The sequence below is a fragment of the Lupinus angustifolius genome, chromosome LG08 (genome assembly GCF_001865875.1).
Source record: "Lupinus angustifolius cultivar Tanjil chromosome LG08, LupAngTanjil_v1.0, whole genome shotgun sequence".
Classification (NCBI taxonomy): Eukaryota; Viridiplantae; Streptophyta; class Magnoliopsida; order Fabales; family Fabaceae; genus Lupinus; species Lupinus angustifolius.
In genome coordinates, this window is record NC_032016.1 from 24,844,221 (window position 1) to 24,858,384 (window position 14,164).

Below are 14,164 nucleotides of genomic sequence, written 5' to 3' on the forward strand. Positions count from 1 at the left end.
AGGATGAGGATGAGGACAAAGATAAGATGAGGAAGAGGATGAGGATGAAGAGGAGGGTAGGATGAGGATAGGATGAGGACGTGGGTAGGATGAGGAAGTGGGTAGGATGAGGATGAGGAAAAGATGAGGATGAGGAATTGGAGGAGGAGGATGAGTATGAGAATGAGGAGGAGGATGAGGATGGGGATGAGGATTAGGATAGGGTGAGGGTGAGGACGAAGATGAGGATGAGGGTGAAGATTAGGATAGGATGAGTATGGGGATGAGGATGAGGAAGAGGATAGGATGAGGATGAGGACGAAGATAAATGAGGAAGAGGATGAGGATGAAGAGGAGGGTAGGATGAGTATGAGGATGAGGATGAGGATGAGGATGATGATAGGATAAGAACGGGGATGAGGAAGAGGATAGGATGAGGATGAGGATAAGATGAGGTTGAGGACGAAGAAATGATCAGGAAGATGATGAGGAGGAAGAGGAGGGTAGGATGAGGATGAGGATGAGAATAGGATGAGGACGTGGATAGGATGAGGAGGAGGAGGAGGAGGAGGAGGAGGAGGAAGAGGAGGATGAGGATGAGGATGAGGATGAGGATGAGGAGGAGGATAGGATGAGGAGGAGGATTGAATTTAGAAGAATATTTAAAATTACTAATTCTGCAAAGCTTCAATAGATGAATTGGAAGGAATGGAAATTTCATGTGATATGATTTATAATACTGGATAGGATACAATTTTTTATTACAAAAACACCTTTTCTTTTGTGCATGTAAAAGAAATATATATGAACCCTAATCCCAAAATTAACATGTATATATGAAACCTAATCCCAAAATCAAGTTATAAAAATTATTATTATTATTTTAAAAACTTATTCAGGTTGAATTTATAACAAACTGAAAACACATTCCCACAATTTATGTATTGGAATCAAATATATTTTTAGAGTTGAGGAACATCAGAGTAACTTTCAAGCATGACACCTCAAGCAAATGACATAGCCCATTAATGTTGGTGTTCAATGAACTCGTTCTGCGTGTGCCCATGAAAAACATTTGGCTTCAATAAGCCAAATCAAGTTGAGTATATGCTTCTTCCTATTTACCTAGATGGTGGTTAGTGAGCAAGCAAATGGTCATGGGACTGATTGTTCAATGGTTTTTGGAGGGTATGACATATAAGCTTATACAATACATTGGTCACACCAAACAATGTATTGCATTAGCTTATACTATAATGTCTTATACGGCATGCCAAAAGGGCCCTAAGCCTCTAAATCCATAGTACTAAACTATATGTAATAGAACTACATAAGGCAAGGATTTATGATGCAGCACAAGCTCTGTAACAAAGCTAGCCATCTAATCAAACCACTGTAAACCTATTGAACTGTTTTTGTGTCTGGTGTGTGTGCATCCACATTTCTCAAACTTTAGAACGTGTCACGTAAAATGTAAAATGCAAGATGATATAACAAAATTTATATTGCAAAAGGAAACATGGAAAAGGACATACACTGCCACAAGCTGATTGAGGATTACTAATCTGCTCTGCAGTCAATCCTAACTTCAATGCTTTCTCCTCTTCTTCAGCCCTCCCACAAGTGCAATTTTTGCACGCTTTTCTCGTACTGCCAATTTCACAATCATCTATTGTAGAAGCATATTAGCTAATAGCCTAATATCACACAGTATACTAATTAATCAAGGACAAACTAGAAAAGTGGTCTTTACCTGGAAGCTGGGGTTTCTTCAAATCTTCTTCAGTCAAAAGACTATCTTCGTCAATCAGGTCTGAATCAACATCAATTTGCACTTTAGGTGAACTCTTCACCACCTTCTTTAAGGCAAAAGATGAACCAACTTTCCATGAAGGCTTTTTAGCTTTGATCTATGTGCAATACAGAACATATTGACTATTAGAATTTATAAGGTGTTCACTTATGACAATTAATTAGGAAAAGATAGAAAAAAGACCTTAGGCAACAGGAAGACAAATTGGCAGAAGATAGTGAAGCAAGATAAAAATATATCATGACAAAAACAAGATAAGTCAGTCTGAAGTTAATTACCATACTCAAAATGAAGAAAATATGACGACGAAAAAAATAGCAAAGATACATTATCATGCTCAAAATGAAAAACCATTAACTTGACAAATGACAATAATAGTTGTCAAAGAAAATATCAATAGTCTGGTTTCAACACCACTCATGAATTGGATACTCAAAAGATAAATGTTGGCAGAGCCTATTTATTATTCAACTCATCCATGATATGTTTCTAATGTATTCTATTGTATAACAAATTGTTAAGGTTCACTCTCAAAACCAATTGACAATGAAAGGAGTAGCCCAACGGATATTTAAACCATTATCGAGATGGGAAGACATGCGATGTAGGGCTTACTTCCCAACACAAACCATACATGAGAAAAAATATATTTAGAAAACAATGATGAATAAGATATAGCAAAGGCAGATACCTAAAATGAAACTTACCGCATTTGACTGTAAAACTTGTGTTTCTGAAAACCCGGCCAATAATAATTTGTTCTGAAGATCAGATACAACCTGGAAGGACAAGGGGCAAAAATATCATATTTGTAAAATAAAATTCTCCCAGGCACAATCCATATTATTACTACCTTATCGACCAAACCCTCAGCAGACTGAGATGACTTGCGAATAAAAGTTGTCCCACCTGCTTTTAACACCCTCAGGAACTCATGAATCAGTTGGTTTGTGGGACAATCAACAGAATGCCAGATTAAAATGACTGTATCCACAGAGGAAGAATCCACTGGCAACTTGCCTGCAATTTATAATATGCATAGGTGAGTTTCTTATACTACAATACAATAAAATAACATAGACAAACGAAATCGAAAATTACTTATTATCAAGGGAAATAGCATCTTCTATCCAACTTCTTGCAACGAAAAACTAATTCCGGGGTTGGCATATGCAGAACTGGCTATTAACAGTTTCCTCAAAATCCAGGCATTTAAGTACTAAAACTAATAGTTCAACCAATGACTTGAAAATGATCACATATATGAAGTAGCTAAAATCTAAGATGAATTCATTGCCAAATTACAATCACAGTAAAAGCCCTACTAAACCACCAAAAAGAAAAAACAGAAGAAACCATTGACCAAGAAGTTGAGTAAGATACATGCAATAGCAAAGTACAACCTATTGGTCTGTGTTAAAAGAATCGATACTTTCACGAGTGTAATATCTATGCACCGTAAAGACTTATACAGATTCAGTGCATCATCCACCATTCATTTGTATTAAAAGGTGAATGATATAGTGACAGTGTGTAAAACTCAAACTTTATATGTGAAATCAGTATATAGATTATATAAAAAAAATCCCAAAAAAAAGAAAATGGAGAATTAGTTACTTAATGTTAATGCAGAGGTAAGAAGCAGAGGTTGAGATTGGTGAAGTCCATCATAGCCAAGTTGTTTAACTGCATCAAATACTTGACTGAGAGAAAGAACTGCTTCATCTGTACATGCCAATACAGAACCTTTCAGCGTCTTTGAAGCATCCTACAGTTTTCAACAAAAAAACAATTATGTCTAGAATATTACAATTTATAAACGTACATGATTTTTTATTCAGAAAGTTTTATACACCGTCACTGCATCATTTACTATTGATATTTAATAATCTTCGACTTTTTAGAATAAGTAATCAAAATAAATGGTGAATGATGTAATATCTAGGAAAAGCATGATGAATAGGAACATACCATTTCGTAGAGAGGAATAGAGACAGAGATGATATGGAGAGGTATTCAGAGGAACGCGTTTTATAGTGCCAACAAGGGTTTGCCTACGTGGAGTAACACCCGGGTCGTTTCAACCCGGATCATTTAACCCGTGGGTCAGGTTTGGCTCACAAGAAGAATCTAATGGGGATGTTTTTAAATCGCTCTATTGAATTTATAAAGTTAAGGATTGGACTCTCGGAAACAACACTTATTGGGGATAGTCATGATCCCAAAAATGATTAGTTCTTTAACTTAGATATTGTTCATAATACCAACAAAATTTCCTCCTATTTTTCATTCCCAAAATACCCTTTCATCTAGCTCACCTGAATGATAATTTTATGGTTTTTAATATTATATACAAATATGCATAATTTTTATATAGTATACTTTTAAATATAAATTTCATAAAAATATTCAGAATTTATATATATATTAATTACCACTAGAGCTAACTATATGTATAAGTTTAGTAATTTACCTCACTCAAAAAAATTCAAATTTTAATTAAGTCCAGTTTGAACCGAAAAAAATTTCACATTAAACTCAACTAAAAATTATCCTTAACAATTCGACCAACAACCTCAAATCAACTCAAATTTATCCTTAACTTCATCTATCAATCATGTGTAGCTCTCAAAATAAGTGCAAACATGATATTGAATAATATCTGGGTAGTGCCTTCCTGAAAATGGAATCAGAGGTCAATTTGGGAAATTTAGGTCTGTCCCTTTCCAAAATAGTTTAATTTTATGCAGAAAGTTATTTGGTGCTTGTAGAACAAAATCCGTAGCATATCCGTTGTCCCACTTCTTATACCACTTTATGTACTAACATATGTGATTGGTTGAAAAAAATTATTTAAATTAAAATTGTAATTATTAAATATTTTTCTGACAAATTATATTTCATGGTATATGGATTTCAGATACCAGTCATATATCGAAAAGTAACAAGGATTTCCATTGGACAAAGTTTGCAATTTTCCATAGTTTACATCCAAACAGAAATTAGTGTCACACTGTATCAGATAATAAGTTGAAACAATAACCTTGCTGCTGTTAGTGCAAGCAATAAGATAGAAATCAAATGACAAAGACTTCAGAACATGCTATACACATCATGGGCTCAAACTTAGCAATTGTTTGTTCAAGAAAGCTTATTAAGGCCATGAAAGAAACGGTGTTTTCTTCTCTTTGAGTGCCTCCGAGATTCTTTTGTCATGACATAGGGGATAAATTGTACCTGCATAGGCATGAAATACCACTAGACTATTATCTGTTTCCCCAAGACAGAAGACATCATTCAATAAATTGAAAAGGCAACAAAAACTAGTGAATTCATAACAGAAGAAAACTAACCAAGAAGTATATCATAATAAAATAATGGAGGGAAATAGATTGGTCGAGTACAACAGGTGTCTAAAGATAGGATACCCTTGAACTAACAAAATTTGTATTTCACTACAAGGTAAGCATACTAAGCAATGTAATTCAATCTGAAATGACATGTCCTATTTTCTGGAATAATATAACATACTAACATACAAGCAAAGCAAACCATATAATTTTAATAGAAAAAAAGATATCAAAGTATTCCTTAAAACTTGTTTAAGCATAAATGAGGATGAGTAAATAAACCCATACCGTAGGAAGAAGTGTTCTTTGGAAGATTTATGATATTAGTATTTTAATATTAAAAAGAGAGAATAATACACAGAAAGAAAAATAGCAGAGAAGAGGTATAAAATCCTGCTAAGTGCACAGAATGGGTAGGGCTAACCTGAGAACTATTACGTATACCAAAATTTTGAAGCCTATCATCGTCGTCTAGGAGCTTGCTGTTATGGTGTGACAAGCAATAATTTGCCCAAACGTGCCTCCTGCAATTGCATCAAATTTTGCAATATAGAGTTGAGCAAAATCAGGATTTCCAGATATGAACGGATTATTGCTACGAAATATAAAACCATCCTTAACAGAAAAGCTATGTGCAGGATAGGCCACAATGAATGCTATGCTATTGCTTTTTTACTCCTTAAAGGAAAAAGAAACAAGGATGGAATAAAGAGAACAAAATAAACTCTACCCACCAAGAAATATGGCGGTGACCCATACTTGATTGTTCCATATCATTTACTTTCTTCTTGATGGCAAGTTTCAAATCCTTGACTGTTGCTGAATTCATCATGGTCACGTCTTCACCACCAAAATCACAAATCAATCAGAGCTTTAAATTTGTAATTTCCCCATTTTTTTGATAGGAAGCGTAGGTTATTGCAGGGTATGAGCATTACCAAATGAAGTTCCATCCAATTTCAAGATAGAAATGCGCATAGCACTACCCAATTCAAGGCTGATGAGAGTGTCAACATCTGCCAATGTTGGGTTCTTCGGGACATCGGCAAGTACAGGATCATCTAGCAAGGTTGTCAACACCGAGTGCAGTCTTGCCTTCTTCGTGCTGCAGTTGTTGTATTCTTCCATGTGGGTTCACTCAAGCTTTCCAACACAAACAAATGTCTAGTCTGCATACGAGGGAGCACCATTACATCGGATGCCGAAAATTTTCTTGTTAAACCTTAACATAAGTATAAGTATTTAAACCCAGCATAAAGGCAAATTAAATCAATCATCAATTGGATATGATTATAATTATCCTCATCAAATATCTAATTACAAAAAGGGTAAAACTCAATACAACAATAAGGTTGCCTCGTAGTGACCAAGGGGTCACGAGTTTCAGGGTTAAGACTGAGCACATCTATCATCTCGAGAATCTCGTCTACTATGCTGCTTTTTTTATATATCTAACTATACAACTCAAATTTGAAACACATATACTAAAATGTTTATGCAATCCATATGATACTAAAATGTGCTATTCTACATCCCCAACTTGTTCAAACATTCAGATTCAGAAATAATTCTGATCTTAGAATATGATACTACTGGATATATTTGGAAACATGAAAAGTACAAATAAAAAATTTATAAAGTCTTGGGATAATTTTTATTTTATGAATACCTGATCATAAGAATGCACAACGTCAGCGAGAATCTTGACACAGCGGAAAACATAAAGAGAAATTGAGAAATTGATATACAACGTGAATGAACAAAGTTCTTGGGTGGGCCGAGTGTAAATTTGGTTCGCGTGGGCCAGGCCCGGCTCACATATTAGGAGTCTTTACTTGGAATCTATTTAATATGATTGAAAATAATTGTTCTTGTGTGAAATACAATGATCTGAGTCGGGAACATTCATAGATATGTGGAGTTAACTCTTACAATGGATATTTTAATCTTGATTTAATTGATTAGAATCAAAAGATAAATGTGTATACTTTTTTAGATAATCACTTAATATCAACTAATTATTTAGATAATCACTTAATATCGACTAATTTTTAATCAATTTTGCATGAGTCATATTTATTCTTCACATTTTTTATTATGAGAATTGTTTCATTGAATTTGACTTGCTATACATGTAGATATAAAGAATTTTTAAATGGGAATAGATCCACTTACTTCAAACTCTCAATCATAATCATTAATTCTAGATAAATCAAATAATTTGAATTAGTGAATAAAAAACTTATTGAATAACTGGATCCCACTCTTTTTAAATTTATATATTAAATATATAATCATAATAAACATATTATAATTATTACATTAATATGTTTTATATGAATATATTATACATATCAAAAATTAAAGTTTCCTATAAATATAATATATTATAGTGTAGATTGGAATTTGTCAAATCATTATAAAAGTTATTACTTTTAAAAAACTAAGATCTATTTGAAATTTGTATGTGTAAATTTAAATCCAAAAAAGTAAAAAACCTAAGCTAATTCAATGAGTGTAAATCAAAATAGTTTTACATAAGTACTAGACCCAAACATTATCAGAAGAAAGATTATAAAAAAACTGATTTGACTGTTTTGGAGTCTAATTCCAATTTTTGAAAAGCAATCAAAAAATACAATTGAATAAAGAAATACACTTAATACAATAGTGACTTTAAAAGACTTACTTTCATATTATATCTATCAATTATAAATAAATTTAATGGTTTAAATTAGTAAGTAGAGAAAAACTATTAGATTTTTCTAGAATTGGTGAATAGAATATAAAGCAAGTCCTCGAAATCGGTCGAAGTAAGTAGATCATTTCTCTCTAATAAAATAGGGTCTACCCATTGAATTGAATGATTATGAGGTAACACAACACTTCTCATTGAACAAATCCTTAACCAGCGAAGCTCGACTAATTCTTCAACCTGTTTCAGATGCATCCACAATAGTCGGAGTCGGAACGAAACAACAACCACCGCCGCCATGGCTAAAGCTCTGACACCACAAGAATGCGAAACCTTCATCGATGAATTCCAATCCCGGTCCCACAAATTGAACTCTCCTTCTTCCCTCATCGATCAATTTCTCTCTTCTCTTCTCCGTAAAGACTTCCCTCTCTCTCTCAAACTCCAACTCCTTATCTTCCTCGATGAATTCTCTCATCCTTTATTCCTTCCGCCACAACTTCCCTCTCTCATCGATTCTCTCCGATCCGTACTCAACGCACCAAACGACGCCGTTTACATCACTCCCACTCTTAAAGAACACTTCATGGTTTCCGTTACTTCAATTCTCATCTGCGTTTCTCAAAATCATAATCTCGAATCATCGTTACTTCACTCTTTAATAGTGAGTTTGGTTGAACTGTTGTTAACGGTTATTAACCGTCCTAATTTCGGGTCGGATCGACAAACCCGATCCATAGCATGTGAGTGTCTCAGGGAATTGGAGCGGTATGAACCGGGTTTGCTATCTGATGTGGTTGGTCACTTGTGGAGTCTTTGCCAGAACGAGCGAACCCACGCTTATCAGGGTTACTTTCTTCTCTTCACCACCATTATTCATAATATCGTCGCTAATAATCTTAATGTTTCGATTCTGAATACCTCTGTTCCTATGGTTCCTTTTAATATGCCGCAGTGTTTGTTGGATTCAGGTTCGAGTTTGAAAGATGTTTCTGTTTTGAATTATAAAGAGTTGAGGAGGGCGTTGTCGTTTTTACTTGAGTGTCCACAAGTTTTAACTCCTTGTGGGATGATGGAGTTCATGAATTTGATAATGCCTATTGCTGTGGCATTGGAATTGCAACCATCTATGCTCAAGGTGCAGTTTTTTGGAATGATTTATTCCTATGACCCAATCCTATGCCATGTTGTTTTGATCATGTATCTGCGTTTCTTAGATGCTTTGGAGGGTCATGAGGGAGAGGTTTCGCGCAGGCTATTGTTAATTACGAAAGAATCGCAGCATTATTTGGTGTTTCGGTTGCTTGCTGTTCATTGGTTGTTGGGTTTTAATCAATTGATTTTTGGTAAACAAGTTGACAAGACTAAGTCCATTGTTGAAGCGCGCTCAAGCTTTTATCCATCTTTGTTTGATCCACTTGCTTTGAAAGCCTTGAAACTCGATCTTCTTGCTTTTTGTGCGGTGTGTGTTGATGTTTTGAGACTGAAATGTGATTCCCGCAAGGAGGATGAGGTAGTTGATGTGGTGAAGTTGTTTGAAGATGGTCTTGTTTGTGTATCATCTTTCAAATGGTTGCCTCCCGGGAGCACAGAAATTGCTGTTGCATTCCGCACCTTCCATAAGTTTCTCATTGGTGCATCATCTCATTCTGACAATGATCCTTCTACCACAAGAAACCTATTGGATTCCATGATATTTTGTACTTTGCAGGTATAGTTTCCTGTACCAGTATTACTTTTTCTCTTGGTATTGTATAAATTAAGGTGGATGCCCATGTTTGCAGTATTTTGATTTTAGACCTGCGTTACCCTGTTCTATCCCCTGTCACTAGAGGAATTTTTATTTGGAGTCTTTGCTTTAGATTCTAAGATGTAAATAGTTTGTCTATAGACGTGGTCGTGATGTATGAGAAGACATTATGCCATGTTTTGGATTTGATCCATATAGCCAACCCCACCTCGCTGGAAAAGGCTTGGACGTGGTTGTTTTTGGCCTAGGGTTCTAAACTAGCTCTCACTTTTCCTTTTTTAGTCCCTTATAGATCAGATTCCATGGTTGAGAGTGGACAGCATGTTGATTTGTGGTCATATCTTCCCTCAGTGCCATGTTTTTAGAGGCATGATGATGTATTGAAGTTTGTTTTTTCCAGGGGATGCTTGTGAACGTGATGTTGGAGAGTCGGACCCTGGTTCCTGTTGTTGTTGCTTTCATTGACCGTTTACTCTCATGTCAAAAGCATTTATGGTTGGGTGAGTGCTTACTTCAGAAATTTGATAAGCACTTGCTTCCAAAAGTGAGTTTGGATTATAAGTTGGTTTATTGCTTCCCAATATTTGATAGAATTGCTGAAAATCAGACAATACCCCCACATGGGCTGTTAGAGCTGCTCACAAACTTCATGGCTTTTCTTGTGGAGAAACATGGCCCAGATACAGGAATCAAATCTTGGTCTCAGGGAAGTAGAGCTCTTGGAATTTGTCGAACTATGATGATGCACCACCATAGTTCTAGATTGTTCCTTAGACTTTCTCGTCTACTTGCTTTTACTTGCCTCTGTTTTCCTGACGTGGAAGTTCGTGATACTTCAAGGTAATTTTGATTTCCAACTTAGGTTTATGGGTTCAAATCCTAGAAATAGCCTCTTCGCGTGCGAGAATAAGGCTGTGTATATCTACCCTTCCCAAACCCCACTAGGTGAGAGCCTCGTGCATTGGGCCACCCTTTTTTAGGTTTATGATTTGTTTCTTCAAATTAAAAATAGTTAAGAAACATTCAAGTATTCAACCATTGCCTGACTTTTTTGTGGTATTTTTCAGGATCTACTTACGTATGCTGGTCTGCATTCCTGGGAAGAAGCTTAGAGACATCCTAAGTCTTGGGGACTCGATCCTTGGGATTTCTCCATCTTCACACCCGAGCTCTTTTTTCAATGTTCAGTCACCCCGATCTTCTCAGAAATTCAAGACATTTAAAAACCTATCATCCTGCATGCACCTTGAGCGTCTTACCCAATTGCTTGCTAAACAGTTTTGGTCTTTGTCATTATCAAATTTAGTTGTTAGTAACAACAAACCTGCTTATCTGGAGGGAATCAGGGACATTGAAGCCCCTGTTGAAGAAAAGGAATTTTCCAACAGTTCCGATACACAGATCATTCCTGAAACTGTAAGAATAAATCAGCCACAGGAGCCACTCCGTGTGATCGATTCTAAAGTTGCAGAAATTTTGAACACATTAAGGAAGTACTTTTCCTGTATCCCTGACTTCAGATATATGCCTGGACTCAAAGTTAGAATATCATGTAGTTTGAGGTTTGAATCTAATATTTTCAATCGCATGTTGGGAATCAGTGACTCGGCTACAACTTTGGAAGAGATAGATGCACTTCCCGCAATATATGCTACTGTGTTAAATTTCTCGTCATCTGCATCATATGGTCCAATTCCATCATGTCGCATACCTTTTCTTCTTGGTGAACCTCACAGTGATGATCATGAATCTCAGACTGACTCCCTTAGTATTGTTCCTGTTGGAAATGATTCAACAGAGGAGGAAAAATTTAGAGCTACTGTCGTAATTGATTTGGAACCTAGAGAACCAACACCAGGCATAGTTGATGTTCACATTGAAACAAATGCGGAAAATGGTCAGATAATTCAAGGTCAACTTCAGGGAATCACAGTAGGCATAGAAGACATGTTTCTCAAGGCTCTTGTCCCCTCAGACATCCCAGAAGAAGTGCTACCGCAATATTACTTTGACTTGTTCAGTGCTTTATGGGCAGCATGTGGCTCATCGTCCAACACTGGGCGTGAGACCTTTCAATTGAAAGGGGGCAAAGGGATTGCTGCCATCAGCGGAACGCAATCCGTCAAGCTTCTTGATGTCCCTGCAACCTCTTTGATCCAGGCAACTGAGCGCCATCTGGCACCCTTCATTGTCGGTGTGAAGGGGGAGTCGCTTATCGATAGTGTATGGGATGGGGGAATCATCCAAAACGTCATTTGGGAAGATGCTTCCCCTGATGCTAATGCAGCTTCTAATCTTGATACAGGTCCACTTCGTCTTACTTACAATAATGAAGAGTATGAGAGAGGGGTTGTTAGCAATAGCAGAAAAATAAATATGGGGTGTTTTCTTGTTCTAATATTTCTTCCACCACGGTTCCATCTCCTTTTCCAAATGGAAGTTGGCGATTTGTCAACTTTAGTTCGTATCCGGACAGATCACTGGCCTAGCTTAGCCTACATTGATGATTATTTGGAAGCTTTGTATCTGTCATAAAAGCTGTTATTTCTCCTACAGGCATTTCAGGTGAGTCTGTACCATATACTTGCCAAAAGGTCGCTTGTATTTTGTTAAACCCTTTTCAATATGGTTCCATGTGAGGATAAATTTTTTTCACCCGAGAGAATAAATAGTGTATATGCGTGTTGAGTAAAAAGTCATTTCTTTTTAATCTCTCAGTCTCATGTGTTCACTTGGCTGATTATTCAAATCACCTAACTGTTCTTCCTAGTTGGAAAATATGTGGAGTTTTAAATTATGCCCTGATTGATGCTGATGATTATCCAGTTTCAAATTTCCTTTGTGCCTTATATCCTTTCTAACTTTAAGCAATCATTGCTTCAAGTTCAGCAAGAGTTTGTTTGTTTTACATATGAGAATGGATTGAAAACGGAAGGAATGAAAGAAAACTAATTTTCTTCTGTTGGGAACAAATATCAGCTTCGAGAGAGAAAGAGGGGAAATAAATCATTATGAATTGTTATTTAAATCTATAAAATCTGACATGATAAATTTGATTCAATAGATAAAGAAAATAAATTTAAAACTAAATAATCTGATCTTTTTTATATATTTACTTTCATCTATTTTCCTTATGGAAAAATTCATCATCATTGTGAACCATATGGAAAAATCACATGCTGAGGCTGTGAATGAATAGTGCAATGTAATGACACAGTAATGATACACTGCAGGGTAAAAGTACTTATTCATCTATTCTTTTTGCTACCGACACCTAATAAGCTCCAACATCACTACATTACACTACTCCGAGGTTCTGACTCCATCAAGTTTTGATGGAAGAATGTTGCTCCCTTAAACTTTGACAATCTAAAATCACACATCTAAGCATGAAATGAAAAAGGAATTCATCTACTTGGTCAAATTTAAATAAAAACATTAAATTCACCCCATACTACAAACCAATTCATCTGAGTGAGTAAAACAAATCATTCAGTACTGTAACATTGAATTTAGCAAGCTTATCATTTACAATTATTCTGTTGTGACAAACTATTTTGGTGGGTTTGAAATTCCAGTCATTATTGTTCAATTAATCTAAAGATTTCAGCACTGGTTGAACTCTTCTTCCAAGGATACATGTGCTTGCTGCATTGCAACTTTTGGAGGTTGAATCACATACCCATCTATTTGTGGAGCCAAATAAATTGTTCAGTTCATAGGAGAGATACCTTTCTAGTGCTCTCTCCAATTCTTGTAATTGCTGGTTTAATTTGCAACATCATATAGAGCAGGATTATTAACCTCATTCTGTGGAGGAGGAAGAATCCAATTTTCATGAATGCTTTATCTTAGGTTGATATGGTCTAATTTAATTTGTTCCACAATATTATGTCACTCTATATGTTATGAAATATGATTGTTTAGAAGTTAAATATATTTTTTTCAACCAATCATAAATTATTTTTTTATTTCCACTCTACTAGCCTTTTTGTCAAGTTTATGTATATGTCTTGTTTTGATTTATGTTATGTAATTATGTAAATTAATTTTTGTTAGTTAAAATTGTTATTAAAATAGACAATCCGTACCTTGAAATACAACTTGACATGCTACCAAGTATTTTTTTTAAAAAGCAAGCAAACTATTAAACCAGATTATATTTTTTATGATCAGTTTAGTTTGGTTCCTATATATATATAATTCTAGCATTAATCGAGTTGTATTAGAATAAGGACTCTCTTCATTAACAAAGAGACAAATATTTGATTTTACTTATATTTTTAATGACAAAAATATTATTTTATTATATATGAAAGAATAAAAATATTTTATTATATTATATTATCCTTTATTTTTTATAGTACTTGTCAGTTCAATTTCTGAATTATACACACACAAAATAAACGGAACCCATACACAGCTACCCTTTGATCATGGCATGGTCTAACCAAAGAAAAATATTATGAAAGGAATAAAATCATTTTGTTAATCGTATTTAATGAGTATTATATGTGTATATATAAACAAGATTTTCGTAATTGTCTCGCAAAGTTGCTCCCAAGAAATTAGGGACT

General features: G+C 35.1%; 5 protein-coding genes across 8 annotated transcripts in view; 2 read left to right on the forward strand and 3 right to left on the reverse strand.

Annotated features, from left to right (window-relative positions):
• LOC109355525 (anamorsin homolog) overlaps window positions 1-3,836 on the reverse strand; it is a 6,357-nt gene extending 2,521 nt beyond the window's left edge. The window contains exons 1-6 of the mRNA XM_019598723.1: window positions 3,764-3,836; window positions 3,410-3,560; window positions 2,646-2,812; window positions 2,500-2,571; window positions 1,733-1,889; window positions 1,515-1,648 (exon numbers count right to left, since the gene is read on the reverse strand). Of these exons, the coding sequence (XP_019454268.1) occupies window positions 1,515-1,648; window positions 1,733-1,889; window positions 2,500-2,571; window positions 2,646-2,812; window positions 3,410-3,560; window positions 3,764-3,766 (684 nt within the window). The 5' untranslated portion in view covers window positions 3,767-3,836. The remainder of the gene's footprint in view (window positions 1-1,514; window positions 1,649-1,732; window positions 1,890-2,499; window positions 2,572-2,645; window positions 2,813-3,409; window positions 3,561-3,763) is intronic.
• LOC109355522 (U11/U12 small nuclear ribonucleoprotein 25 kDa protein) overlaps window positions 1-6,912 on the reverse strand; it is a 27,344-nt gene extending 20,432 nt beyond the window's left edge. Inside the window, exons 1-5 of one of the 2 annotated variants that reach the window (XR_002108667.1) lie at window positions 6,812-6,912; window positions 6,081-6,311; window positions 5,877-5,982; window positions 5,567-5,666; window positions 4,882-5,029 (exon numbers count right to left, since the gene is read on the reverse strand). Coding sequence is in view for 1 of the 2 variants with exons in the window: in XM_019598719.1 (XP_019454264.1) it covers window positions 4,934-5,029; window positions 5,567-5,666; window positions 5,877-5,982; window positions 6,081-6,270 (492 nt within the window). In the remaining variant the exon portion in view is untranslated. Of the gene's footprint in view, window positions 1-4,706; window positions 5,030-5,566; window positions 5,667-5,876; window positions 5,983-6,080; window positions 6,312-6,811 lie in introns of those variants that run through there. The other variant, XM_019598719.1, reaches the window with a different exon arrangement.
• LOC109355519 (MAP3K epsilon protein kinase 1-like) overlaps window positions 1-14,164 on the forward strand; it is a 33,190-nt gene that overhangs the window by 16,399 nt on the left and 2,627 nt on the right. The gene's annotated exons all lie outside the window — the stretch shown is intronic.
• Window positions 880-14,164, reverse strand: part of LOC109354045 — a 29,970-nt gene continuing 16,685 nt past the window's right edge. Inside the window, exon 30 of the mRNA XM_019596398.1 lies at window positions 880-895. The gene's annotated coding sequence lies outside the window, so the exon portion shown is untranslated. The remainder of the gene's footprint in view (window positions 896-14,164) is intronic.
• LOC109355516 (AP-5 complex subunit beta-1) lies at window positions 8,019-12,359 on the forward strand. Its single transcript, XM_019598712.1, has 3 exons — window positions 8,019-9,548; window positions 9,988-10,427; window positions 10,655-12,359. Exons 1-3 carry the CDS (start codon window positions 8,136-8,138, stop codon window positions 12,120-12,122), a joined length of 3,321 nt encoding a protein of 1,106 aa, XP_019454257.1. The 5' UTR covers window positions 8,019-8,135; the 3' UTR covers window positions 12,123-12,359.

Excerpts from the sequence above, each read along its gene's own strand:
- LOC109355516 (XM_019598712.1), top strand. The coding sequence starts at position 8,136 with ATGGCTAAAGCTCTGACACCACAAGAATGCGAAACCTTCATCGATGAA. Across the intron at positions 9,549-9,987 it reads TGATATTTTGTACTTTGCAG|GGGATGCTTGTGAACGTGAT; the intron begins GTATAGTTTCCT and ends TGTTTTTTCCAG. Across the intron at positions 10,428-10,654 it reads GAAGTTCGTGATACTTCAAG|GATCTACTTACGTATGCTGG; the intron begins GTAATTTTGATT and ends GGTATTTTTCAG.